This window comes from Protopterus annectens, chromosome 8.part1 (assembly GCF_019279795.1).
Source record: "Protopterus annectens isolate FY-2018-M chromosome 8.part1, PAN1.0, whole genome shotgun sequence".
NCBI classification, from domain to species: domain Eukaryota; kingdom Metazoa; phylum Chordata; order Ceratodontiformes; family Protopteridae; genus Protopterus; species Protopterus annectens.
In genome coordinates, this window is record NC_056742.1 from 300,791,399 (window position 1) to 300,818,633 (window position 27,235).

The following is a 27,235-nucleotide window of genomic DNA, read 5'->3' on the forward strand; positions in this document are numbered from 1 at the left end:
TCAAAGCTGTATTCTGGCTGAAATAGCTGATGCATGTATCTTTGATGGAGTGAGTAGGACAGGCCTGAATGGGGAGAAGTTCAGCCTGATAATTTGCAGGATGTTAGCATATCATGTTTGACACATCTTTTCCCTTCTTTCAGAACCCAACTGACAAACCTTTTCCATTTTCCAGAATGAGTTCCTTCTTGTTGAAGGTCTCATGCGTGCTTCCGTTAGTTAATAATGTCTTAACTCTTTTTGGGAAAGTTCCTGATTAGCTGCTGCTATGTGATGTTCCATGCAGTCAGTTGTAAGGTCTTCTCAGGTTTGGATGTAAGGGTGCTGAGTAGTTGTTCTGAGTTAGCATCAAAGGCATCAGGGTATTGGCCACATATTGTTCCTCGAGACAAGCTCCTTAGAAAGTGGATACCAGTGTTGTCTTGGCCAGTTTGGAGCTATCAGGATTATCCTTGGATGTTCTTCCTTGTTTTTTAGGAGTACTTTTCTTTGTGTATCAAGGGAGAGGTGGAATGCATAAACTGTTAGCCCTTCCAGCTGAAGGAGAGCCTAATCCACTTTCCATGCTAGTGGGTGGAATGTCCTTGTGCAGAATTCTTTTGAGTTGGTGATTGTCAGGTGAGATGCAATAGATCTATCTGAGGCATTCTTACCACTTTGTAATGGTCCTGAAGATGTCCGGGGTGCAGGTGCATGGCCTCAGAGCATCTGATGTGGTCCTGCTAAAATGTCCCGCTAGAGTATTTGTTTCTTTTCCTGGTACAAATCTTGCTTTCTGCAGCTGGATGTTGTAGCTGAGTGCCAGGGGTCCACAGTTCCAAAAGTCATTCCTGCATAGGGGTATGGAATGAGTGCCTCCCTGTTTGCTGATGTACCACATGACTGTGGTGTTATGTCTCGTCCTTATCAACAGCTGGCCCTCTTTGGAGAAAATGGTCTGAACTTTTGGATAGCCAGTTTTACAGCCACAGCATTTCTTTTAGGTTGAGTGTGCAGGTGAAGTTGATCCCTGAGTCCACCAATTTTTTTTCCTTTTTAATTTTAAATTTTAAAATAAACTTTATTGGAAATTCTTTTGTTTCCCTATAAAAAAACAGGCAAAAAAGCAAAACAATTTGCCTTCAGTTGAAAAAACCCTTTTTCTCTCATTATTAATTAACCAAAATTTAAATTTCACTTTTCCCTTAAAAACCCCAAAATAATTTTTTTCCCCTTAAAATTCTTTTATCTCTATTTTGTTAAAGACAGAATTTTTTAAAATGCTAGTGTTTGTTAAATAAAATTTCCCGGGTATTTCCAAAAATAATTTTTTAAATTTTATTTTAAGGGACCAAAAAAATTTTTCTTCCCTTTGGTAGACAGTACCTTGGAGTTTTCCTTTTTTTAATTTATCAAAATTCATTTGGGTTTGGCCCTTTCAGCTAAAAAACCCCTTTCTGCTGTTTAAATTTTTTTTTTTCAAATATTTTTACTTGGGGTTATGAGGAAAATCACCTAGGACCCAATTGGAAAATGGTCTGAAGGTCTGACTCCATCTAAAATTTTTTTTGCCTTTTAAAGTCCAATTTTTTCTTCTCGGTCCAAATAAACTACTTTTATTAAATTGCCGGGCAAGCTAAAGAAAAAAAGATGTTAAGAGATGACTGCTTGGTTTTTGGGTGTCAATAAACTTTTGTTCCACATTAACGGTGGAAATTGGGTTTGAATTTTGGAAATTTTAGGGTTTTTTAGCTCTTTTTTTGAAGCCAATAAATTGGGGTCGTGCCAAAATCCTTGGAGCCTGTCCACTTGGCCCCCCAGGGGTTTAAAATGTTTTGGGTGGTTTGGGTTTCTTCTGAATTTCCTTTAAAAAGGGAGTTGAAAATAAATTTCCCTTTTTAAAAGCAAAAGGGAATTAAAGAAAATTCCCGCTCGTTGGGAAAATAAAAGGAAACTGTTTTTATGTAACGAAAATGCAGTTATGCAGATAAAAGAACCCAGCCTTTTATAACTTTTTTGGTTTTTCTGTTAAAAATTTTTTTCCAAAAAAGGGAGGTTTTTTTTTGGAAGGAATGAATTTTTACGCCAATCCAAGAATTTTCTTGGGATGATCACCTTAAATTAAATACTGGATGGGGCTGAAAAAAGCCAAGATCACCTTTGTTTAAAACGGGTCCGTTGTTTTGGGTTTTCTTTTAGCCAAATCAGGTTGGGGAAAATTTAATTCCTAGCTGTTTAGGGGTGGAGATTGTGAACTTTTGGGGGTTAACAAAGGGGAATGCGAAAATTTTTCTACCGAAGAAACGAGGTTTCTTCTGAGGTGTTTCCAATTGAGTTTTCAAAGGTTTGGGGCCCCCTTTTAGTTAATTTCAGGAAATCCTTTTTTTCCCCCCATAAGAAAGGCACTTTGATTGGGACAAGGGTGTTTTAAAGGGAAAAGGGGGAAAATTTGGGCCCAAATTTTTTTTCGGGGGCTGGAAAATTCCGGGGAAAAATTTTTCTCTGTTAAAATTTTTTAAAAACTTATTGTTTGTTTTCATTATTTTTAAAAATGGTTTTGATTTTATTTGATTTAAAAAAATTTATTGGGAAAAGTGGGTTTGATTGGTTTTGGTAAAACCATTGGGTTTTATGGGAACCAAGTTTTTGAAATTACATTTTCCCCAAAGGAACCCTTATTTGCCTTGAGGGGTTTAAAAGGGGGCTTTGAGCTTTGTTAAAGAAAAAAACCTTTCTTCCTTCTTTTGTTTTCCGATTTTTAAAGGAAACCCCTGGAAAAAAATTTTGCGGAGATGGGGCCCCTTTTTTTTGGGGCAGAAAAATTTGCAATTCCTTTCTAAACCCTTGGGGTTAAAACCCCAAGAAAAATTTTTAAATTTAAAATTTTCTCTTTTTTTATAACCCCTGGGGTTACCAAAATTGATTTTTATCCCAGGGATTTACCAAATTAGCTTTAAATTCCAAAAACCTTAGGCCTCAAAGCCTTCCCATAGGCCATTGTATCAAAAAGGCCCCCATTGAACCAAACCAATTTTAAAAAATTAAAAAATTTTTTAAAAATTTAAAAAAAATTTTAAAATCAAATTTTAGAATTTATGGTGGGTTTTTTATAACCGGACAAAAATAAACTTTTATTGGGTTTTTTAAATGGTTTAAAGTTTTCTGATTCAATTTTAGGCCTATTCTAAACTTTTCCCTTTAAAGAAAAGAGTTTTTGCTAGGTCTCTTTGGTTGGGAAACCCCAAAAGTGTTCTTTTGCAAGTATTTGAAAAAGGGGGATGGGCACCCTGTAAAAATCTTTTGGCAATGTTTGGATTGGAAACAAAATAATTAAAAGCATCAAAACCAAGAAAAACAGGGGTTGTGGGTGTGCTTGGAGGTGAGAAAGCTAGTTTTTTAATTAAAATGGCCCAAAAAAATTTTGAATGTAAGAGTTTCAAAAAAGAATTTTTTGTGTAAGAATGGTGGATTTTTTCAGACTTCCCAAAATTTTTGGGAAAAAAATTTTTGGGTGGGCCCGTTACCCAAAATTTTTTTAGACTCACAAACCCCTGTTTTTGGTCCTGCTCTTCTGGCTGAAGGGTTCGGGGCCGATCCCTCGGCTCCGACTGCACTTATGCCAAAGAGCGAAGTCTCTTATTGGCTGAGCTTACTATATCCCAGGATGCACCACTACCAGTCCCCAGATCTAGTTTGTCCGCATACATGCACACATGCAGCCCTGCTTATATAACATCGTCAGATGAAACAAGATAAAACAGTAGAACTCAAAACCGTTCAATCTCTTCTGATCTCCAAGGCAGGGGGAAGGAGGGTGGGTATTAGGAATGTAGCGAGATGGATCCCAAACATCTGAAGTTATGGTGAGTACATAACTAAAAGATGTTATGTGATCCTATCTGCCTACATTCTGACTGATGGGACAGCGTCCTAGCACCTGAATCCTGGGTGGCTCACTGGAAAACACTCCACCATGAGTACCTGGTGGGGGCCAAATGAAGCTCGTCCTTTAGATGCCACATCCAATTTGTAGTAGGAAATGAGGTATGCGGATTGGACCAAGTAGCATAGCACAAATTTCGATATGTGAGCTTGGAATGAAAAGCTATAAGTAGCCACTGCTCTGGTAGAATGAGCTTTGATAGATGTTGTAAGTTGCTTATTGAAGAAGAATAAGCCTGAGTTATACAATCTCTGATCCATTTTGGAGATAGTAGCTTTGTGATGGTTTGGCCAATTTATTATCTGAGAGAAGGACACAAACAACTGGTCTGACTTACGAGTTGCTGAGTCCTGTGTCTAAATAGAAGGCGTAATTGCCTGTGAACATCCAATTTTATGGAGGTGTATTCTGCGCTTCGTTGGAGGGGTGGGAAACTGAGTAGCTCACAAGTTGTTGGAGACAGAGAGCTAGAACAGACCTTTGGGACAAAGGATGGATTAGACCTAAGTGATATATCTTGGCGAAAATCAAGTCACGGTGAAACTGTGGGCAGGGCTTGAAGCTCTGGAAACTCTTCTTGCAGAAGTGGTGCAACTAAGAAGGCAGTTTTCCAAGACAGATATTTTTAACCACATGCTAGCCGGTTCGAAGGGAAGATGTCTGGCGAGCACAAATCAAGATCACGGAGGTGGGATGATGAAAATTAGAGTCTTAATAGACAGCACACACCTTTAATGAAAGTTTTATAGTCTGCTGCTCATCAAAGGAGGATCCATGGATTAGGTGGAGAGATATGCTTAGCTAGTTGGACTTTAATAGTTGAGACAAGAAGGTCATGATTAAACAGGGATGTTGGAATTTCCAAAACCTCTGGGACAGGAGCAGTGATAGGGTCCTAAGCCCTTGAGTTGAGCCCAGATAGCAAACCTCTTCCCACTTACTGAGGGTACAATTTGTTAGTGGTGGGTTTGTGGGCGAAGATAAAATGTAGACAACTTCCCGGGTCTAGTGTGTGCCTTCTGACTAAAGAGTGAGGAGTGGAGGAGCCAAGCTGTCAATTTCAAGATTGAAGGGACTGATGCGTGTCCCGACTGATGATTAACAAGTCGGAATTAGGTCTAAAGTCCACGGATGCGTCCACCGCATGCTTCTTCAGGTAAGGGAAACCATACCTGGCAAGGCCAGTATAGAGCAATCAGTATCATTGAGGACCCCCAATTGAGAAGCTTTGAATAACTTTGGGGAGTAGGAAGGCATAAAGTAGCCTGTTGGCCAAGGTTGTGCTAGAGCATCCATAGCTGAGTACTCCCTGATGTGGGATCAGGAGGAGAACCTTTGGCACTTGGTGTTTCCCAGTGGGTTGCAAATAGGTGCAGCACGTCCCCATCTCCTGAAAACCTGAGCTGCTGTGGTTTTAGGGGGCCACTTCGTGAGGGGAGAGAATTGTCCTGCTCAATTTGTCTGCCAATATATTTCACCTTCGGGATGTAGATTACGCTACCAAGAAGCGGTTGGTAGCTGACCCATTCCACACTCTCATGGCCTCTGCAAAGGGAGTCACGATCTAGTCCCCTCCTTGTTTGTTCAGATACAGACCACCGACATATTTGTCTGTGTGGATGGCGATGATGCCCTGAGGAAAGAAACTTGTGTAAGGCCTGTAGGGATAGAAGTACAGCCCTCATCTCCAGCACGTTGATGTGGAAGGGAAGCGTCACAGGCCAGGGCCCTGAACTAGCCTGCAGACAATGCCCCCACCCCCCTATCTGGGAGGCATCTGTGCGTCAGGGTGGCTCACTGGAGAGGGAAGAACAAAGGGGTTTCCTTGATCCAAATTGGATGTCTGAAGCCACCAGCGAAGGTCCCCTTTGCATATTTCCGTAATCATGATGTGATGATTGTGAGGGAAGATCCTGAAAAGGACCATTGAGTTGACAATAGCCACTGAAGAATCCTCATGTAACAATCTTGCCAGAGGAACTAAAGAACGTGGCAGACATTGGAGCCCACAAAACTTGTAGAACCATCCTGGCTGGGGCTTTGGATCACCGAGATCAGGGAGCTTGAACTTGGCCCTGTAAAGTTTGGATCCTTTCTGCAGGAAGAAGAAGGCGGCGGCATCAATCTTGAGTCTATCTCTGCTCCTATGAACTTTATCTCGCGTTGAGGAGGGCAGCAAGACGAAGACTTTGACCAATTGAATGTAATCCCCAGGGTAATACCCAGGGGAGATGGTGGCTTTGAGGGTTGTCCATTAGTAAGATGCCTGGTGGTGTTGGCAGTCAGGGAGCCAGTCGATCCAGATAGGGAAACACTTGGAATCCAAGACTTCTCAGGTGAGCCGTCACTACTGCTTAAACACTTGGTGAACACCCACAGGGGCTGTGGGTGAGACCAAAGGGCAAGCGCGCAAAATTGGTAATGACTGTGACTCCCCAGGCTGAGGCGCCAGGAGAGATACCTCCCTGGGCCGCCCTGATGTATGTCGGTATGTGATAATAGAAGTCCTTGAGGGTCTATGGAGCACATCAAACATCCTTCTCCAACAATGGGAGGGAATGGTTGTAGCGTGACCATTAGAATTTTGGATTTAAGTGGCCGGATTGGTTCAGTCTGCTGAGGATCAATATTGGTCTCCAGGTCCCCTGCTCTTTTTGGCACTAAAAAGAACCTGGAGTAATTTCTGATCCGATCTGGTCTGTAGGGGACGGTTGGATGACTCCTTTTTCTAGCAGCTTTAAAGCTTCTGCGGCTGCCATTTCCCTTTGACTGGGTGGTGGGTCGAGAGGATTCTTTTTTGGGCGGTGGGGGAGGCGAGTATGTGAATGGGATGGTGTAACCTCCGGCAATGATCGAAAGCACCCATCTGTCCTGAAGTGATTGACTCCCAGGCTTTTTAGGAACCTTGGCGAAAGCGACACCCGACTGGCTCCCGGGCAGCACAGCCGGGCCAACCCCCCTGGCGTGTGGGGGGCCGAAGAGCCCGCGCGAAGGACTCGCGGTCTCCGAGAATTGCGGGGCCCTCTGCACGCCTCTGGGGACGGCGTCTCCCTGAAAAAATTTCCCGTCCTCTGCCTCTGGAAGGGGAATCTTCCCTGCTGTTGGGAGAAAAAACTTACGAGATTTCTTCTTGAGGAACCACATTTTTCCCCCTCCCTTTGTAGCAGGGTAAGGCGAAAGGGAGTGGAATATATATATAGCTTGGGCACCTCACGGCAGATAAAAGTTTTTCCCTCTTGCTCACAGCGGGTAAGGGGTGTCTTCCAACCTTGGGTCCAAACAAGGAGGGGGACCCATCAAAGGCGTCGTCGGCCGAAGGGAAGACTTGAAGGACCTCCGCCATGAAGCTGGCCTGGCGGAGCCAGGCTTGTCTCCATTAGAGCCGCGCCTGTGCCTGCCGCTCTACCCGCCCCTATGAAGCCGCACATAGGAAATATGAGCCTCATGGGCCCGAGTTAGAGGGGTGGCGTAAGGATAGCCAACTGAGAGCTAACCGACTGGGCTAGCTACCAATCACACAACAATGAGAAGAATAGCCGTTAAAACAGCAAAAAACTGACAGAAAAAGTTAGTTAAAAGCCAACTACTATAGCTCAGCCAGCTTTCGAGACTTCGCGTCTTACGCGGAGTTGGTTAGCTGGCAAAGCGAGATCTATGGGGGACTGGTAGTGGTGCATCCTGGGATATAGTAAGCTCAGCCAATAAGAGACTTAAACTCTTTGGCATAGCGTGCAGTCGGAGCGAGGATCGGCTCCGAACCCATCAGTCAGAATGTAGGCGAGATAGGATCACATAACATCATATTTTTTCAAATATTATAACAGGACAAAGTCTCAGGATATCTCGCCTGACTACAAATGAAGGTGTTTTTGATTGTACAAATTAGGTTTTAGCCAAGAATTTGGCATCTAGAGTTATAACTCACATGAAATACAAAAAAATATTTCTCAGTTAATGGAGTGCACCAGGAACAACAAAGGTAGACCATATTTTACAATTATATGAATGCTGATAGAAGCTTACAGACTGTAAATAATAACAAGAATGTACATGCATAAGAGACTTACTATCCATTATTCCAATCAGAATTCTAAGATTAAGGAGGTGATCAATAGCTTAGGTGGAATATTCTAACAAGTGATGAGAGGATAACACAGATAGTAGGGGAGAGACCAGAGTTTCTCATATAAAATACTAAATCTTTGAAGAGACTATTATGTTATGAGAATAATAGTAGAGATTTGGTTAAATCTGATAGAAAAGTGAAGCGTTACTACCATGCTAGTGAATTGCAATCATTGTAGTTTTATGTCTAATATGAATAATTTTAGACATCCTGACACTCCCCACAAATATATGATTTTTAATTTCTATGCAGACTGTAAATCTGCGTGATGTGGTGTATGTTGCTGTATGCCAACTATGCTCATGTTTTTATGTGGGAAAAACCAACAGGAGTTTAAGGGGAGCGAGTTAGGGAGCATATTTATGCTATTAACAAAGAAAATGAAACAAATGCCCTAGCTTGTCATGTATTGCAAAAGGCACTCAACACACTTTTAAGTTTACTGTACTTGAGTTAATAAAGAAGTCTAACAGATTGGGAAACATTAAGAATTATACTGAAGAAAGAGAAGGAATAAATGGATAATAAGACTTGGGCACAAAGTTTTAAGGGGCATGGTCACAAATAGAAAGGGTCACTCTAAAACCCTTCTTAGCTGCCCGTTCTTATAAGCGTTAGTTTGTTGTTTCATTATTTTAAGAGCATAAAATATTTAATGGTGCATTTTCTATATATATTTTTTGTATACAGATTTTTGTATACATCTCTTGTCACATTTATATGTGTTTTTATTGTTAATTTTATACATAAGTACAGGATATATATATATATATATATATATATATATATATATATATATATATATATATATATATATATATATGAGGGTATTTTTTTAGGTATTTTTTAGGTTCTTTCTTTTTAAAGAAAAAGAAAAAAAATTCTTAATTGGTTCAATTATTAAAGACCTAATTGTTAAGGTGTGTCTATTTGAACACTATATATAGTTACTCATTTTGTATAGTAGTTATTGAAGTCTGAAGAAGCATTCTGGCAACGTGAAAGCGCTTACTTTTACTGCAGTGGAATAAAACACAGTATTTTTAAGTGGTCGTGGTGAGCCTCTTTTGTTTCTTGGATACTGACTTTTGCTAATGTGAAGAGACTCTTTACCCGGTGCTGCTTTGTTTTTTCTACAATTCAGTACTTTTTACCTTGTTGAAAACCATCAAAAGACAACCCAAATGGGTTACAACGTAAATCACCAACAAAATTATGCACATCATCTTGACCACCTTCACAAATAAAAATCAGATCATCTATGTATCTAAAATAAAAATGTACATGTTTCTTCACAAAATCCTGTCTAAACCAAAACACAATCTCAAAATATGCCATAAATAAATTTGCAAACATGAGGGCAAATGGAGACCCCATGGCTGTTCCTTGTTTTTGCCTAAACATTTGATTATTATAACAAAAATATTTTTTTTGTTTTAAACAAAAATCCATCAATTCAACTACAAAATTAGAAAATGGATTGTCCCCCAAAAAACAAGAAACAGCGTTTAAAGCACCAACATGTTTAATTGAGGTGTACAAACTTATAACATCTAGTATCACCCAATACAACTCTTTTCTCCATACTATCAAGGATATTTTTTTCAAAAAATCTAAACAATCCTGTATATATGCAGAGGTTTTTTGAACATAAGGAAACAATACTTTATGTAGTATCAAGTCTAAATTATGGAGAAAATATTTACATGCTGAGATAATGGGTCTACTTGGGGGGATCTATCATACTTTTATGTATCTTTGGCAAACAGAAAAAAATAGCCATCTCACTATTTTTCTTAGCAATTTTTCTTTAGCATCTTTTTTTGTGAAATAGCCCAACCTCTCACCATTTTCCAATAATTTTTCATATTCTACCAAAGCTTTTTCAAATACTTTTTTCTCACAAACTTCATAAACATCCTGATTCTTCAGGTGGTCCATACACATTTTATGGTATTGTGCTGCACTCATAACTACAACTTTGTTGCCTTTGTCGGACGGTTTTATTACTAAATATTTTATATTTTGTAATTCCTTTAAAGATTGCCAGTCTTAAAACGTTAAATTATATTCAATATTCACCTTGTTTCTCAAAACATTCTCACAAATATTTTCCCCACCAAAATTGATCATAGAACTAAAGTGGGCCACATGTTCATTTTCAAAGGGAGGAATGAACTTACTTAACATTGGAACATCAGCTGCATCTATTGTGCAATAAGCATTTATACTATCATCATTAACAGCAGCTTCTTTCATCTCTTCATAACATGAATAAAAACTATCAGATCCTTCATTTTCTAAGCTGGAAATATTAGAATTCACTTTATTAGCAAAAAAAACCCCATTTAAGATGCAACTTACTAACAAGTTTAAAGCATACAAATAGAAAAAAGAACACTACATAGAGGTAAAAATTAAACCACATAAGATTGATAGGTTTATAGGTAAGCACTAGACAATCAGTTCTACAGACCTTTTCAAGCCTAGCAAAAAAGAAAAAACCCTACTCACAATTTCCCTCTAACCTCAAGAAGGGCAAGACGAGACAGACCAGGAGATAATTTGAGGCTGACCATCCAATTATCTAGGATTACCTTAAAGGTAGCGAGGGTGCTACTATGCTTGACATGTAGTAGAAATGTCCAAATGTAAGGGATATGTTGGGATATGAATCTATCACGCCAATGTGTCTTATTTGCCTGCTGATGAAGGTTTAGTTCCTTTAACAGAGTATTTGATATACCATTAGTTCTGCAAAGGGATAAGAGATCAAATAGGGTTGGGTCCTACATGCTGCAGAAGACAGAGATCTCTACTGAAGAGTCTATAAGAGATCAAGTACACAGAAAGGGCTGCCAGTCTCTCCTGATAACTAAAACTTTTGAGGTCACTGATATTTTTAATTATGAATTTCTGAGGTCTCTCAAGTTGTGTGACATGCTTAGAGACATACATGTCAAAAGGTGCATTATATTCAATAGCAGGTTGTACAAGATATGAGTAAAGGGAAATTAAGACTTATTTGGAACTAATGGAGACACCTTTAGAAATTAGTTGGGCCAGATAAAAGGCTTCCCAAACTACTGTGGCGACATGATGGTCAAATGATAAGAAATTAACAAGAAGTCCCCAGATCTCTAACAACAGTGTCTTATTGGGGGGGGGGGGTGCATCTCCTATATGGGAAGCAAAACAATTTTACTTACCAAAATGAACTATGTTAAATTTTTTCCATTTAATTTAAGACCATTGTCCCTGCACCAATTATTAACATGTTCAAAATCATGTTGAAGCAATTTGTGAGACAGTTGTTGATCAAATAACACCTCATTCACAGTCATCTATAAACTTACTGATAAACAGAAACCTCCAACAGGCAAACTGGTGCGACTCGAAGACAAATGAATCAATGACCAAAACTGTAAAGCAGCACCAGCTGATAAAGCACATTTTGTGTGAAAGCACTTACTTTCTGTGTTGATTTTATTAAATGTGTTTTTAATACAGTTTATGCCTTGTCTCTGGTGCTGCTTTATATTTTTGGTCATCTGTAAACTTAGTTAACCATAGGACAGAAGTGCTGGCCCGAAGGACTAAATAATATATGCCAAATAGGACACGGCCCAAAACTGAGCCCTGTAGTAAACCACTGGTAACTTTTTTGCTTTCAGAAGTTGCACCTACAACTCAAACTACATTGGTTCTTTCAGACAACCAGTTAGCTGTTTGTTGCACAAAATAAGGATTTCTATTCAGATTTACAAGTCTATCAATAATGCCTGCATGCGGAATAGTGTCAAAGGCCTTGCAAAAGTCTAGATATGCTATACGCACTGCATAATCACTATCCACTACTTCATTTACTTTTTCAAAGGAATTAATGAGGTTTAAGAGAGAGAGAGGACCTTCCTTTGAAAAAAACAAATGGATGAGATGTGATTAAAGAAGTCTGAGATAATGTGCCCCATATACAGGGCCGGCCTTAGCTGAAATGGCACCCTAGGCGAAGTAGTGCTCTGGCACCCCCTTACGCCCTACCCACAACATACTCACAAAACAACCCTATTTGAGCCACACCCACAGGTAAGTCACTCCCCAAGAAAGCCACTCCAGTAATTTCCTTAAATCATTTAAATGGATAACAAAAAGATACATTGTAATGTAGTTAAACTGCAACTACCTTTGTGTACTTATTTCCTACTTTAAATACCAGAACTGGATCATAGTCAAATAGGGCCCTAGCAGGGTAATGGATTGCCCCCCCCCCCGAGCAACACCTCTTGCAGCAACCCCCACCCTCCAACAGCAGCCCCCTCCCCAGCCATTCCAGTGTTCCATTACTTGGCTATTTCTCACCAGTTACCATACACATTGTTCAAATCTATCAGTATGCATATTGTTTTCTTATTTACTTCCACAATGTTTACAGATATTGAAATAAAATAAAATAACACAAATAGCCATTTGCTAAACAAACAATACAGTCTTGCAATGAATACAGATTTAGCATGAGCTGTAAACTTCTCTGGCCTTGAAACTCATACTAATTGAAACAGCAAAACTCACATTCATTAAAATAGCATGAAAACCCAGATTCATGGAAAATGCATTTGGCCAGTGGAGGATTAAATTTACCTTTGGGCTGTTTTCAAAACAGACAGCTTGCACACATTTTTTAGGGCCATGCATACACATACTTGTTTTTTGATTCATCTTCCTGACTGTATTAAATTATATTCCTTGTATAATGCAGCACCACTTCTTAGAATGGGTTTTAAATTTGTAATTTTAAACATTCTTTTAATAAGCAATGAAACAAAATGTATGAACCAATTAACTACCCATTTCAGAAAATTTCATCCATAAAAGGCCACTCAAAACTTCTGTAATTATAATCCACCAATATCACTCGATAGACACAATCTCTGCAGAAGTAAAGCCATCTGAATAATTCTACATTAAAGAAATCTGTAACTAATAAAGAGGTTGCTACTGACAAACAACTTTACATTTTAATGTTGTATCTATAAATTCAGTGCATGCTGCCCTTTTGCATCAGTTTGTCTGCTGTTGCTGCCATCACTATTCCTTTTTCCTACCCACACCACCCTCATGCTACTTGCCCTCTATTTTTCTTATAAAAGGGCACCTGTCCCACAAGAAAATAAATCTCCTCCCCTACTGCATATCACTCTTTCCTTCTCATTGTCCTTCTATATGTTCCTCTGCTTAATCTTTCTCGCTTTCTACAGTCCTATTCACCCAATTAAGTTCCATTTTTAATGCAAACATAGCACAGAGTTTGCTGTTTAGACATTGTTTGGGGTCTCGGCTGTGTCTGGAATGGTATGACAATGTATGTATGGAACTGCATCATTGTGAATGTGCTATATATATGTAGACTAATGAGCCTAAGTCATATGACCTGTTACAGTACTACCCAAGTCTTTACAGTATTCATACTACCTCTGCAAGCGAATTGCTTACTTATGTAGCTCTAGCACTGATTTGTCTACTGTTACAGGCTTAATCACTTGTGGGCCACTCTCTTCAGTTTTAAACATATTATTTTTTGTTAAGCAGATGTGCTATCATTTTTTCTGAATTCTGGTCATAAAATAAATTTCATGTAATCCTTCTTGCTAGAGTAAAATTCATTGTTTTCATAGCCCAGATCTAAATAAAAATAAGTGCCTCAGTGCCATAAAAAGAAAGTGTAAAGTGCACATACAATGTATGTCATCGATGAAGTAATCAAAGGACCCTCAAATCCAGGGCCAGGCATCAGGAAAACAAACAATAGGAAACAATATAGATGGCTAGTGTAGTGGGATCTGATGCCAGTAGGGACAGATTTTCCATGATAGGAGTAACAAAAACCACATGGGGCGCAGTGGCTATTTATCCATTTTGAAATTGTCATGTTTGGTAACTGAAAGCTTCCTCCTTGAGCTCCTGCCAAGCATGCAGGGAACACTGCAAAAGTTGTTCTGATTTCCTGAAAAGGCTTTGCTCTGTCCAAAATAAGGCAATTGTAGCTGTCTATGGATGTCTAAGGAGTGTAGCAGCCTTTCCCCTTTGTTTTGAGTGGACTGGGGTAAAAAGGTAGGTAAGCAGTATGGCTTGGCCAATTTCAAAAGCTACCCTGGATACCACTTAGGCATGAAACATGACGGGTTGGTTCGAAGGGAAACCCTGTCCTGATGAAGATGAGAAAAGGCTGCACAGCCATGAGGGCTTGTAGTTCCGGAAACCCTACGAGGCTGAGGTAATATGGCCAGGAAGGAAGCTAAGTTTTCCATGACAAATACAAACCTGTTGAGGCAGCTGGTTCAAGGGAGGCAATGTTAATTTTTCTAGAATGTAATTAAGATCCCAGGCTGGCACTGGTGGGTTTCCTTGGTGGTCTTATATTCTTAGCCCTCTGAGGAACTTCCAAGTTCTTAAGAGTGGGTGAGAGAATAAGGGTGGATCCGTGGTTGAATTCTGCAGAGATGGCTGAGGCATGGATTTTATGGAGCAAAATGAAAGTCCACTGTTCAGCAGCTCAGCTAGATACTGGTAATACCTTGGAGGCAGAATTCAGTTTCTAGGGTCCACCTTTTTTCTCATCTCCAAGGACAAACCGTCGAACAGCTACCCTAAGCATGAGTGAGCCTTTCTAGTAGATGGCCTTCTGGCCTTCAAAATGCAGCATCCTGCACCTCTTTGGGGAGTAGGTAGGGTCTGTTGTGGTGTTAAGGAATTTTCCATGCAGCGTAGATTGAGTGTTTTCAGCTGACTGTGAAGAGTTTTGTAGCTAAAAGCATGAGTCAGCAGAAGAGAGGCATTAGAGGTAGGGAGGCCAGGGAGGACAGGTGTTAGGCTCCTCAGGAGGTGGGTACCAGTGTTGTCTTGGCCAGTATGGAGCAATCAGTGATATCTTCAGTCTGTCTGCTCTTGCTTTCAAGAGCACCTTTAGTGGGCAGAAGAGGCAGAGGTGGGAAAGCGTGAAACTGTCCATGCTGTCCAACTGAATTAGAAAGCGGCGCTCACTTCCAGGCCTTTGGATGAAAGGTCCTTGAACAAAACTTCTTTCCAACTGATGATTCCAGGAGGCGAAGAGATTCTATGCCTGGCCTCTACGCTTAAGATTATCTTTGTAAACACTTACAGGATGCAACTTCCATCTCGTGGTGGATCTGCTTCCTATTTCTGCTTAGATTGTCTGCCAGCATGTTTTCCAAACCGCTTAGCAAGTACTGTGCTTGGAAGTTCGATTTGCCACATTCCTGAGGTCGCAAGTCTCCGGTGCTGTCGCGGCTAGTCTGCACCAGTGCGATTATGAATGTATTCCTCCTTGTTTGTTTATGTACCACATTACTGTGGTGTTGTCTGTTCTTATCAATAATTGTCCTGGATGCTGGGAGGTCTTTGAAAGCTGTAATTGGTGGGCATTTCTTATCATCTGCTAGCATTTCTTTTGATTGATGTAGAAGGTGCTTTTCCTTTTTTGGGACCATTTGAAATGTGAATACCTGTCTGTCAGTGTGTGCCAACAGGCCAAATGAATCTGAGACGTCTGTTGTGATGACTCTGATTTGCTTGAGGCTTGCAGAATGGAGACCTGTCGTTTGTTTGACATGCTTGGGCTTTACCTATAGAAATTCCTTTTGCAAAACGATAGGAATTATTGGTATTATTGTTTCCAAACTGTGGCTCATGTTGAGACCATAGGTTTTTTAGGCATTCCACTGAAGTTTCCTCATATGCAACTTTGCACATGGGATTAAAAGAATGCAGAAGATGCCATGAAGCCCAGAGCCTGCAGGATTTTCCTTGCAGTAAGCTCTGGTACAATTTGCTATAGTATTTTGAAGTACTTGGAGTTAGTTGCCCCTGTTTTCTAAGTGAAGATAGGCCATCTAGGTGTTTGTGTCCAAGTTGGCACCCAGGAAAGTTATTTTCTGAGATGATGATGTTAGCCTGGATTTCTCTTTGTTGATTGTGTATCTCCAGAGAATCTTAGCAAACCGCGGTTGCATAAGTTTCTCCAGATGTTCCAGAAGTATGTGCTTGCTGGGTCCACGGCTTGGATCATGAGCAGGACGTCCAAATAAAGTGCGTAACTTATTGTATCTCCTTGAAGAGTCTACGAGGTAGGCAATTACGCTGATGCTAGGGCATTTCGATTGTCTCTAAGTAGGCAATCCAGATAAGTTTTCAAAAGGGCAATGCAGAAGGAGAATTGACAGTGGATTGAACCACACAAAGAAATCTGAGTGTATCTTCTGCAGCTTTGTCTGATTGGGGACATGCAGGTATGCCTCCTTAAAGGTCCAATGTTACACAGCCTGAAACTCCTTGCCCAGCATGGGAAGAAGCTGTACGCAATGTGAGCATCTTGAATTTAATGCAGAATGGTGCAACGTGTTTAGGATGGAATAGAGTCCAAAATGGGTCTCCAGTGATGGGGTTCCAGCTCCTTGGTACCAGAAATAGCCTGGAATTCAAGAAACCTTGACCCTGTTCAAATGAGTAGGTACCTCTTGCAATGCCAGCTTTCATGTCTAGCAAGGCTTTGAAATTTCAGTAGTTGTGCCTCTGCCCTTATTGTTGATTGTGTGTGGGCAGGTTTGGCATTTAGGTCTCACTTTTGGAAAAGTGTGAAAATGAAATCTGTAGCCCCTCTGTTTATATAACGCTCCAGGATCCATTTGTGCTGCAGCTGTGACAGCGCCACCCAATTTCTTGTAAATAATGCCAGCTTTCTCCTCCCAAGGGTGCTGCCAGGCTGAGACTTGCTTCTGGCAGTGGTGAGAACAGAGTCATTGGGTTTGTTTCCTGTATTGTTGTGCACTCGCTCATACCCACCTTGGTGCTGGAGTTTGCACCATTGCCTGGCCTCTATATGATCCTTGTGATTTTTTTGTTTCCCTTTCTTTTCCCCTTTTGGGTTTTTCCTTGGTTAATTCTTTTCCTAATGTGTGTTTGAGTGCTAATACAGCTGCAGTAATCATGGATGGGTTTTCTGCCATCAGGCGGGTCCTCGGTCGGCCGAATTCCAAAGTCGAGGTCCGGCGTCAGTTGCTGTCGCTTTTCCTGACGCCAGTGAGGCAGGGGTATATAAGACACAGCCGACGCCATTTTCTTCAGTCTTTCTTGCCCCAGATGTCAGGTGCCCCCAGTAGGAAGGCAATACATAAATTATATTTATATACATGCAATGCAATATAATCAAAAATCAGTAGTTGCAAGCAAATATACCATAGAAGGATAACCCAATCAGGTTGTATGAAAGGGTTAGGCCCCAGGCCTTTACCAAGAGGGGAAGGAGGAGGGTAAACTGTACTGCAGTTGTATTAGCACTTTCGAACATCTACATTTATGGTAGGTACAAAACTGTACTATGTTCATCGTGCATACAGCTGCAGTAATCACAGATGGGTAGAATCCCAAAGCTACGCACAGGGTGGTAGGCACTAGGTGGAACTGGGATGAGCCAGAATGCCCTGCAACACAGCAGTGGCAAAGCCTGCTCTAGTTTTGGAATATAAAGGCAGGTGGTAGTGTTTTTGTGAAGGTATGCACAGAACTCCAAGTGGCTGCCTCCAAAATATCTTTGGTAGGAACTCCTCTGAGGAAGGCTGTAGAGGTAGCTGTGGCCCTGGTGTAGTGGGATCTGATGCCAGTAGGGACAGATTTTCCATGATAGGAGTAACAAAACCATATGCAGTGGCCTATCCATTTTGAAATTGTCTGTTTGGTAACTGGCTTCCCTTGAGCTCCTACAGCATAGGACACAAAAAGTTGTTCTGATTTCCTGAAAGGCTTTGCTCTGTCCAAATAATAACGTAGCTGTCTATGGATGTCTAAGGAGTGTAGCAGCCTTTCCCCTTTGTTTTGAGGACTGGGGTAAAAGGTAGGTAAGTGTATGGCTTGATTTAAAGCTACCCTGGATACCACTTTAGGCATAAATGACGGGTTGGTTCAAGGGAAACCCTGTCCTGATGGAAGATGAGAAAAGGCTGCACAGCCATGAGGGCTTGTAGTTCCGAAACCCTACGAGCTGAGGTAATGGCCAGAAGGAAAGCTGTTTTCCATGACAAATATTGCAAATCTGTTGAGGCAGCTGGTTCAAAGGGAGGCAATGTTAATTTTTCTAGAATGTAATTAAGATCCCAGGCTGGCACTGGTCGTTTCCTTGGTGGTCTTATATTCTTAGCCCCTCTGAGGAACTGTCTTAAGAGTGGGTGAGAGAATAAGGGTGGATCCGTGTTGAATTCTGCAGAGATGGCTGAGGCATGGATTTTTATGGAGCAAAATGAAAGTCCACTGTTCAGCAGCTCAGCTAGATACTGTAATACCTGAGGCAAATTCAGTTTTCTAGGGTCCTGGCCTTTTTTCTCATTCCAAGAGCAAAACCGTTTCCATTCTGCGGAGTAAGCCTTTCTAGTAGATGGCCTTCTGGCCTTCAAAATGACATCCTGCACCTCTTTGGGGAGTAGGGTCTGTTGTGGTGTTAAGGAATTTTCCATGCAGCGAGATTGAGTGTTTTCAGCTGACTGTGAAGAGTTTTGTAGCTGTGCTGAGTCAGCAGAAGAGGCATTAGAGGTAGGGGCCAGGGAGGAGTAGGTGTTAGGCTCCTCAGGAGTGGGTACCAGTGTTGTCTTGGCCAGTATGGAGCAATCAGTATCATCTTCAGTCTGTCTGCTCTTGCTTTCAAGAGCACCTTGGGCAGAAGAGGCAGAGGTGGGAAAGCGTAAACTGTCCATGCTGTCCAACTGAATGAAAGGGCGTCCACTCTCCAGGCCTTTGGATGAAAGGTCCTTGAACAAAACTTTTCCAACTGATGATTCCTGTGGGAGGCGAAGAGATCTATGCCTGGCCTCCCCCACGCTTGGATTATCTTTGTAAACACTTGAGGATGCAACTTCCATTCGTGTGGATCTGTCATATTTCTGCTTAGATTGTCTGCCAGCATGTTTTCCAAACCTGGCAAGTACTGTGCTTGAAGTTCGATTTGCCATTCCAGAGCCAAGTTCCAAAGTGTCATGGCTAGTCTGCACAGTGGATATGAATGTATTCCTCCTTGTTTGTTTATGTACCACATTACTGTGGTGTTGTCTGTTCTTATCAATAATTGTCCTGGATGCAGGAGGTCTTTGAAAGCTGTAATTGCATTTATCACTGCTAGCATTTCTTTTTGATTGATGTGAAGGTGCTTTTCCTTTTGGGACCATTTGCCCTGAATGCACCTGTCTGTCATGTGTGCCCCCCAGGCGTAATCTGAGACGTCTGTTGTGATGACTTGATTTGCTTGAGGCTTGCAGAATGGGAGACCTGTGTTTGTTTGACATGCTTGGGCCCACCATAGAAATTCCTTTTGCAAACAGGGAATTATTGGTATTATTGTTTCCAAACTGTGGCTGTGTTGAGACCATAGGTTTTTTAGGTACCACTGAAGTTTCCTCATATGCAACTTTGCACATGGGATTAAAAGAATGCAAGATGCCATGAAGCCCAGAGCCTGCAGGATTTTCCTTGCAGTAAGCCTGGTACAATTTGCTAGTATTTTGAAGTACTGAGTTAGTTGCCCCTGTTTTTCTGGCGTAAGATAGGCCATCTAGGTGTTTGTGTCCAAGTTGGCACCCAGGAAAGTTATTTTCTGAGATGATGTTAGCCTGGATTTCTCTTTGTTGATTGTGTATCCCAGAGAATTCAGTAACCGTGTTGCATAAGCCAGATGTTCCAGAAGTATGTGCTTGCTGTCCGCTTGGATCAGGCAGATGTCCAAATAAGGGTAAATTTGTATCCCTTGAAGTCTGCAGTAGGCAATTACTGATGCCAGGCATTTCGTGAATACTCTGGGCGCAGTAGATAAGCCAAAGGGCAATGCAGAGAATTGACAGTGGATTGAACCTGCAAGAAATCTGAGGTATCTTCTGCAGCTTTGTCTGATTGGGACATGCAGGTATGCCTCCTTGAGGTCCAATGTTACCAGCCAAAACTCCTTGCCCAGCATGGGAAGAAGCTGCTGTAATGTGAGCATCTTGAATTTTGGTACGAGTAAGAATGTGTTTAGGATGGATAAGTCCAAAATGGGTCTCCAGTCGGTTCCTTTCCTTGGTACCAGAAATAGCCTGGAATAAAAACCTTGACCCTGTTCGTGAGTAGGTACCTCTTGAATAGCTTTCATGTCTATGAGCTTTGAAATTTGTAGTTGTGCCTCTGCCCTTTGATTGTGTGGCAGGTTTGGCATGGCTCTCATTTTTGGAAGAGTGTGAAAATGAAATCTGTAGCCTCTGTTTATAACGTCCAGGATCCATTTGTCTGTTGTGACAATATGCCAATTTCTTGTAAATAATGCCAGCTTTCCTCCCAAGGGTGCTGCCAGCTGAGACTTGCTTGGCATGGAAAAGAGGAAGTCATTGGGTTTGTTTCCTGTATTGTTGTGCACTGTCTTCGCCACCTCTTGGTGCTGGAGTTTGCCATTGCCTGCCTCTATATGATCCTTGTGATTGTCCTCTGCCCCTTGTGCGCCTATATCTACCTCTTTGGGGCTTGGCCGTGGCTGGAAAGGACCAGTTTTTAGAAGGCCAATTTCTGCTAAAACGTGGTGGTTGAACCTGTAGAAAAGCTTTGACAGTTTGCATAGATTTGGCTTTTTCTTCCATTTTCCGTAGTATCTCCTCAGCATTAGTACCAAATAGCACATCCTTTTGTAAAGGAGCATCTAGTAGTTTAGCTTTCACATGATCAGGCAAGATTTGTTCCCTAAGCCATGCATGTCTACGAATGACTGATCCTGTAACTGCAGCTCTACTTGAGGTCTCTAGGGCATCATAGCCACATTGCAAGGTGTGTTTACCGACTTGTTCTGCACTATGCATCATATCCTGCAACTCCTTCAAATCTGGTTGTTCAGGTTGAGACATTTTATTTCTTAATTGTGATAACAGAAACTGCTGATATTTAAGCATATGAAACTGACAATTTAAGGCCCTCATGGCTAGGGTGGCCGAGGTATATACCTTTTTTCCCCACCTTTCTAAGGATCTTGACTCTCTTTTGGAAGGTAGTGGATTCTTAGCAGTAGAGGCCTTCATTCCCTTGGGGCTTGAGAAATGGTTTCAGGGTCAGCATTATGGCTTTTGTAAAGAAATTGGTGAGAGTTAGGAACTCTGTAGTACCTATCAGGCTTGACTGGGGCAGGAGGCAGGAATCCGGATTAAGGCAAGCCTTCGAATAAACATCATCAAGTATGTCCAAGACAGGAGGTATCGCCAGAGGTCTGTGTTGAGGTAACAAAAGAAATTCCCTAAGTCTTTTCTTGGAATCAAAAAAGTCTTGGCCTTCCCAATGGAAGTGTTCCCTCAAGGTGTGCAAGGTTTCCCCAAAAGAAAAATCCTCAGGAGGAGATACAGAAGGAATGGACTGCTCTGCATCAGAATCTTCAAAAGGGGAGTAAGAGTGTTCCTCTATATCAGAATGATCTGAAAAAATGGAGCCCTGATCAGAAGAGGGAGAATCTTCCTCCACTCTGGGTCTCTTGTCTAGAGGGGGTTGGGAACCCCTGATAAGATTAATTAAATCCTCAGCCATTTTAAGCATCTGCTTTTTAGGCATGGGGCCTGGAGATGGGCCCTGTGCAACAGGCCTCTTGGGATGCCTGGCTGATCTGGACTTAGTAAAGGCCTTAATGGAAAAGGAAGATGAGGGTCTAAAGACATCATGGGTGGAAGTGGAGCTGTCCACATTAGGAGGCTCAACGCTCACAGTGGCTTCGGTGGTTGTAGTCTGGGTATGGGCCGAGGTACCTGCGGTCTCGGTTACAGAAGACACCGCCAAAGAAGTGTCGTCGGTAGTCAGGGACTGCATAGGCGTCTCGCTGAGAACCGGACCACGTGTAGCCAGTTTTGGCATGGTGTCGGTGGGGACCGCGGACCTCACGTGTTGGTCCTTGTCCTTGCGTTTTTTGGACAAAACGGTAGTCGGAGTCTCCAACGACATTTTATAATCAAAGGCTTTACCAAAAAAGTGTTGGGCGAACTCCCCCTGACCCTTAATAGTGCGTTTATTGAAAGTAGCGCAAAAGCGACAGCCCGAGACGTCGTGGTCTGGGCCTAAACAAGGTATGCAGAGGGACTGGAAATCCTTATGCGGTATTTGCTTCCCACAAGAAATACAATTGTTAACTTTTTCTGACATCGGTCTGAGGCAAGAAAAGTTTCCCCAACGAGGTACTTAGCTTTAATGAAGACTTCGGTTTCCAATTTTTTGTAAATTCAGGAGCTGGCCGACCGGCACTTGTGAACTGCTTCTGCTTCGGGCACCGCGCGGCAAAAAAGACTGAAGAAAATGGCGTCGGCTGTGTCTTATATACCTCTGCCTCACTGACGTCAGGAAAGAAAGCGACAGCAACCGACGCCGGACCTAGACTTTGGAATTCGGCCGACCGAGGACCCGCCTGACGGCAGAAAACCCATCTGTGATTACTGCAGCTGTATGCACTATGAACATCTATACAGCACAAGAAATCTGGAAAAAGCCAAAATATACTTGGGGGGGGGGGCAAAAGCCTAAAACCAAGGACACATTTTAAACATTGCCTGTATAATCTTAGAAACATTGCTAGAATAAAATGTTTTGTGTTACCATGCATTTCCTGAAAGATAGGAAGACTGAAACTTAAATGTCTATCATTATTTAGTGAATTCATTTCCCACTGATTTGTCAGAAAACCACAAATTTTAAGAGGAACATACCAAAAGTATGAGCCAAACATTCCACCTTGAATCACAAGTGGTGGTGGTATGGGTAGAGAATTAAGGCTCTTGCCTAAGGTACAGGGTTTGAGTCTGTGTGACTCTAACCAGCAGTTAGAGCTAAGTGGGGCATTCTTACACACACACATTCTCTAAATGCAGTACAAATCACTTGAATAAGCTGCCGTTTCTCTAAATGTGAAAAGTTAATAGGAAAGTAGTACAGATCACTTGAATAAGCTGTCGTTTCTACACACACACACACACACTTTCTCTAAATGCAGTACAAGTCACTTGAATAAGCTGCCATTTCTCTAAATGTGAAAAGCTAAAAGGAAAGAAATGCAGATCACTTAAATATGCTGTCCATTTCTCTAAATGCAGTACAAATCACTTGAATGAGCTGCCGTTTCTCTAAATGCAGTACAAATCACTTGAATAAACTGCCGTTTCTCTAAATGTGAAAAGCTAACAGGAAAGAAGTACATATCACTTGAATGAGCTGCCTGTTTCTCTAAATGCAGTACAAATCACTTGAATAAGCTGCTGTTTCTCTAAATGCAGTACAAATCACTTGAATAAGCTGCCGTTTCCCTAAATGCAATGCAAATCACTTGAATAAGCTGCCGTTTCTCTAAATGTGAAATGCGGTAAAGTTAAGCAACTATAAAAAGGTTTCTCCTGCCTGCCGTTTCACAACTCAAGCTAACAGGAAAGATGCTGCCATTTCTCTCTAACTGCATTTTGCCAAACTTAAAGTAAATACTTTCTCACTAAATTTCAAACAGTTACAGTTTAAGAAGCTGCCGTTTCTCCCTAACTGCATAAGGAAAGAAGCTGTTTCTCTCGCACGCACATGCACGTATAAGTTTAGCCAAACAAGACTTAAGTAAATAAAGAAGCTGATGTTTCTCTCTAAATTTAAAACAGTAAAAAGTAGACTATGCCTGCATAAATAAAGATGCTGCTGTTTCTCTCGCATGTACGTAAGTTAATATTTTTTACCTGGAGGAGGTGCCGGTCAGCTGGGAAAGAAAACAGTGCTGCTGTGCGAAGAGCAAACACAGACAGAAGCTAACATCATCATGCATGCACGTTTTTTTTTTTTTTTTTTGCTGAAGCCAGCCTCCTGGCCAACCTGAAGCTATAAAAGTGGGAGGGCACTTTCCCCTTCCCTTCGCCCTATGGTTTTGTTATTTTGCAACCTTCTCTGCGCCCTTCACTCAGACAAGGCGCCGAGAAGATTGCAAAATAACAAAAGTACAGTAATTTAAATAAATAAATACATAAAATTCCGCCCTGTATGAGGTCGGCTGTAAGGCGCCCTAGGCGGTTGCCTAGTTCGCCTATGCCTAAGGCCAGCCATGGCCCCATAGCTTTATATATAAGGCCAGTGAGACAAATGGGTCTACTGTTACCAGGGTTCGTGGCTGGGCCACACTTGTGTATAATGGAAACCATAATATGCAAACAGAAAGTATTTGTATGAAGAAAGAGGAAGTAGCCAACATTCCATTAAACCATTAAAAAATAAGTAAAATGAGTAGCAGAGAGAACATATATATGAATTTTATGTAAAACTAGTGCTGAACAGAACAACCTGTTGGTGAAATATATGCTGAAAATTGAGGCTCAGTCTGGAGCTAACTAGTAAGTACCAAAAAGGGAATATAGCCCACAATGATAATAACAAGAGAGTACCCTGTGCAGAAACAAACTGAGTACCATTCAGTAATGAGTCAAACTGTCATGACAGACTTCCGTTTGCATTACAGATAGGAACAAACTAGGCAAGTGATCAAGGGGACCAAAAGATGCTCAGCCATATACAACTTTAAGCAGACAAACTTAAAAGTTCATGCTACCCTTTTCGGGCACTTAATAGTGCTTGCCTTCTAAAATTTGCAGGGCTGCACATGAAAACTGTGGTGTAAATATATGTCTATCAATCCAGTCATCAAGACTAGCCATAAAAGTAGCACTTTCGTTGACAACTTATAATGGTAACTTATTCCATATTCTAGGAGGTGAGTGTCATTTATTTGCTGGTCTAGATTTAAGTCCTAAGTGCGGATGTTTGTACAGTCACTTTTTTACAGGAAAAGCTCACACAGCTGTGAGGGAAAGGTTGGTTTGTTTTTGCTTTCCTGTATTTTGTATTGCTTCATTACTTTCTTCTGTTTTGTATATTGTGATTTGCTTTCTTTACACTGTATTTTACTTGTATTCTGCTTTTAATTGCTTATTTATCAAGGAAAGAAAAGACTGCTATGTTTCTTGTAAGTCACACAGAAATTAGAACAGGTCAATTAAGGTTAATTACCTGCGAACCGAGGGTAGATCTAGAAACAAGAAGTTATGTACTCACCATAACGTTCGATGTATGTAGTCCATCTCACCTCACATTCTTACCCATGGGTTAGGAGCCTAATGTCGGCTGTGGCTCAGCCATACTTTTTAGCTCGAAGTCTTTCTATTGGTTGGGCTAAGATGGTATCCCATGCTGCACTGCTCTCTATCCCCAGATCTAGTTTGCTGCGAGCACAAGCACTCATTTTCCATGCATAACAACACCTAAGGAAAGGAAAAACAAACCAAGAATGAAGGGAAATCTGAAACCAGGCCTAACCTCCAGATCCTCTAGGATGGGGGAAGGTGGAGGGTAAGTAAGAATGTGAGGCGAGATGGACTACATACACCTAACGTTATGGTGAGTACATAACTTCTTGATGTTATGTAGTCCAATCTTGCCTACATTCTTACCCGTGGAACAGCGTCCCCAGCACCTATATCCTGGGAGGCTCAGTGGAAAATACTCCTGAGAACTGTGGAACCAAAGGAAGACCTGCCCCTAGATACCACATCTAACTTGTAATGAGTAACAAAGGAGATGCCTAAGTAGCCGCAGCACAAATATCATCCATAGACAATCTGTCCTGAAAAGCTGTAGAAGTAGATACAGACCGGGTAGAGTGAGCCTTCATCCAGAACGGTAAATCTCTTCCACCTGAAGTATAAATGAAAGAAACACAACTGGAAATCCACCTGGACAACGTGACTTTGGAAACAGGAGACCCAATTCTGTTCTCCGAAAATGAAACAAAAACCTGATCAGATTTTCTGAGGTCTTTCGTTCTGTGCAAATAAAAATGTAATTGTCTCTGCACATCCAATTGAAATTTGAATTCTGCCTTGTTTGAGAACTGAGGAAAAAACACTGGCAATTCAATAGGATTGGTTAAGGTTGCTAACTGATGCTACTTTGGGAAGAAAGGAGGGATTCAGTCTGAGAGAAACCCTGTCCTTATGAAAAATCAAATAAGGGGGTTTGATTGATAAAGCTTGAAGCTCCGAAACGTGTTTGGCTGACGTGATGGCTACCAAAAAGACAGTCTTTCAAGTTAAGAATTTTAAATCACAAGTGGCTGCAGGCTCAAAGGGGGGTGAAGTAAGACCCTGTAGAACAAAGTTTAAGTCCCAAGGCATAACAGGTTCCAAGACCGGAGGACGAAGCAACAAAGTGCCCTTTAGGAAAGCCTTACAGAGTCTATGTGCCATTAGGCTAGGTTTGTCTGCGACATGAAAGGTAGAAATCGCCGCCAACTAGACTTCAATGGTTGCGGCCACTGAACCCTGGTTAAAAAGCATAGACAGGAACGCCAATACAGACGAAATTGGAGCTGTGTAAAGGTCAATCTTTTTGGCATGTGCCCAGATTGAAATCCTCTTCCATTTGCTGTAATAAATCTTCCTAGTCGAAGGCTTATGAGAGGAAGATAGAATATGAACCACCTCCGGCGAAAATTGGTGAAGCCTAACTAATGACGGAAGTGGAGTAGCCAGGCTGTCAACCGGAGGGTCCGAAGAGAGGGACGGAGCTGCCCTGACATGTGAGTCAGTAAGTCTGGTTGTGGGTCCAGAATCCAGAGAGCGTCCATGAGATAGGGATGGAGAAAGGGGAACCAAATTTGACGAGGCCAGTGTGGGGCAATCAGAATAATTTTGCTTCCCACGGATTGCGTTTTCTGAATAACCTTTGACAGCAAGGGAACTGGAGGGAAGGCATATAGTAGACCGGAGGGCCAATCATGGACTAGAGTGTCCCTGGGTGACTTCCCTCTGAGGGTGAAGTAGCTGCTGCATTTGGCATTGAGGGGTGGGCAAAAAGGTCACAGCAAGGCTGACCCACCTGTGGAAGATCTGCTCTGCAACTTGACAGTTCAGGGACCACTCGTGAGGCATCAGAATAGCTCTGCTTAACCTGTCTGCGATCACATTGGACTTCCCCGGAATGTGCGTTGCTACCAGAAAACGTTGGGAAGACACTGCCCACTGACACACTCGCACGGCCTCTCTGCAAAGGGGATATGACTTGGTTCCTCCCTGTTTGTTCAGATACCACACCACTGACATATTGTCTGAGTGGATTACAAAAGT

The 27,235-nt window shown here is 41.7% G+C and overlaps 1 protein-coding gene across 1 annotated transcript in view; it reads right to left on the bottom strand.

The window, feature by feature from the left end:
• LOC122810120 (transcription initiation factor TFIID subunit 4-like) overlaps window positions 1-27,235 on the bottom strand; it is a 1,443,428-nt gene that overhangs the window by 990,852 nt on the left and 425,341 nt on the right. The window contains exon 4 of the mRNA XM_044081596.1: window positions 10,131-10,372. Within this exon, the coding sequence (XP_043937531.1) occupies window positions 10,131-10,372 (242 nt within the window). The remainder of the gene's footprint in view (window positions 1-10,130; window positions 10,373-27,235) is intronic.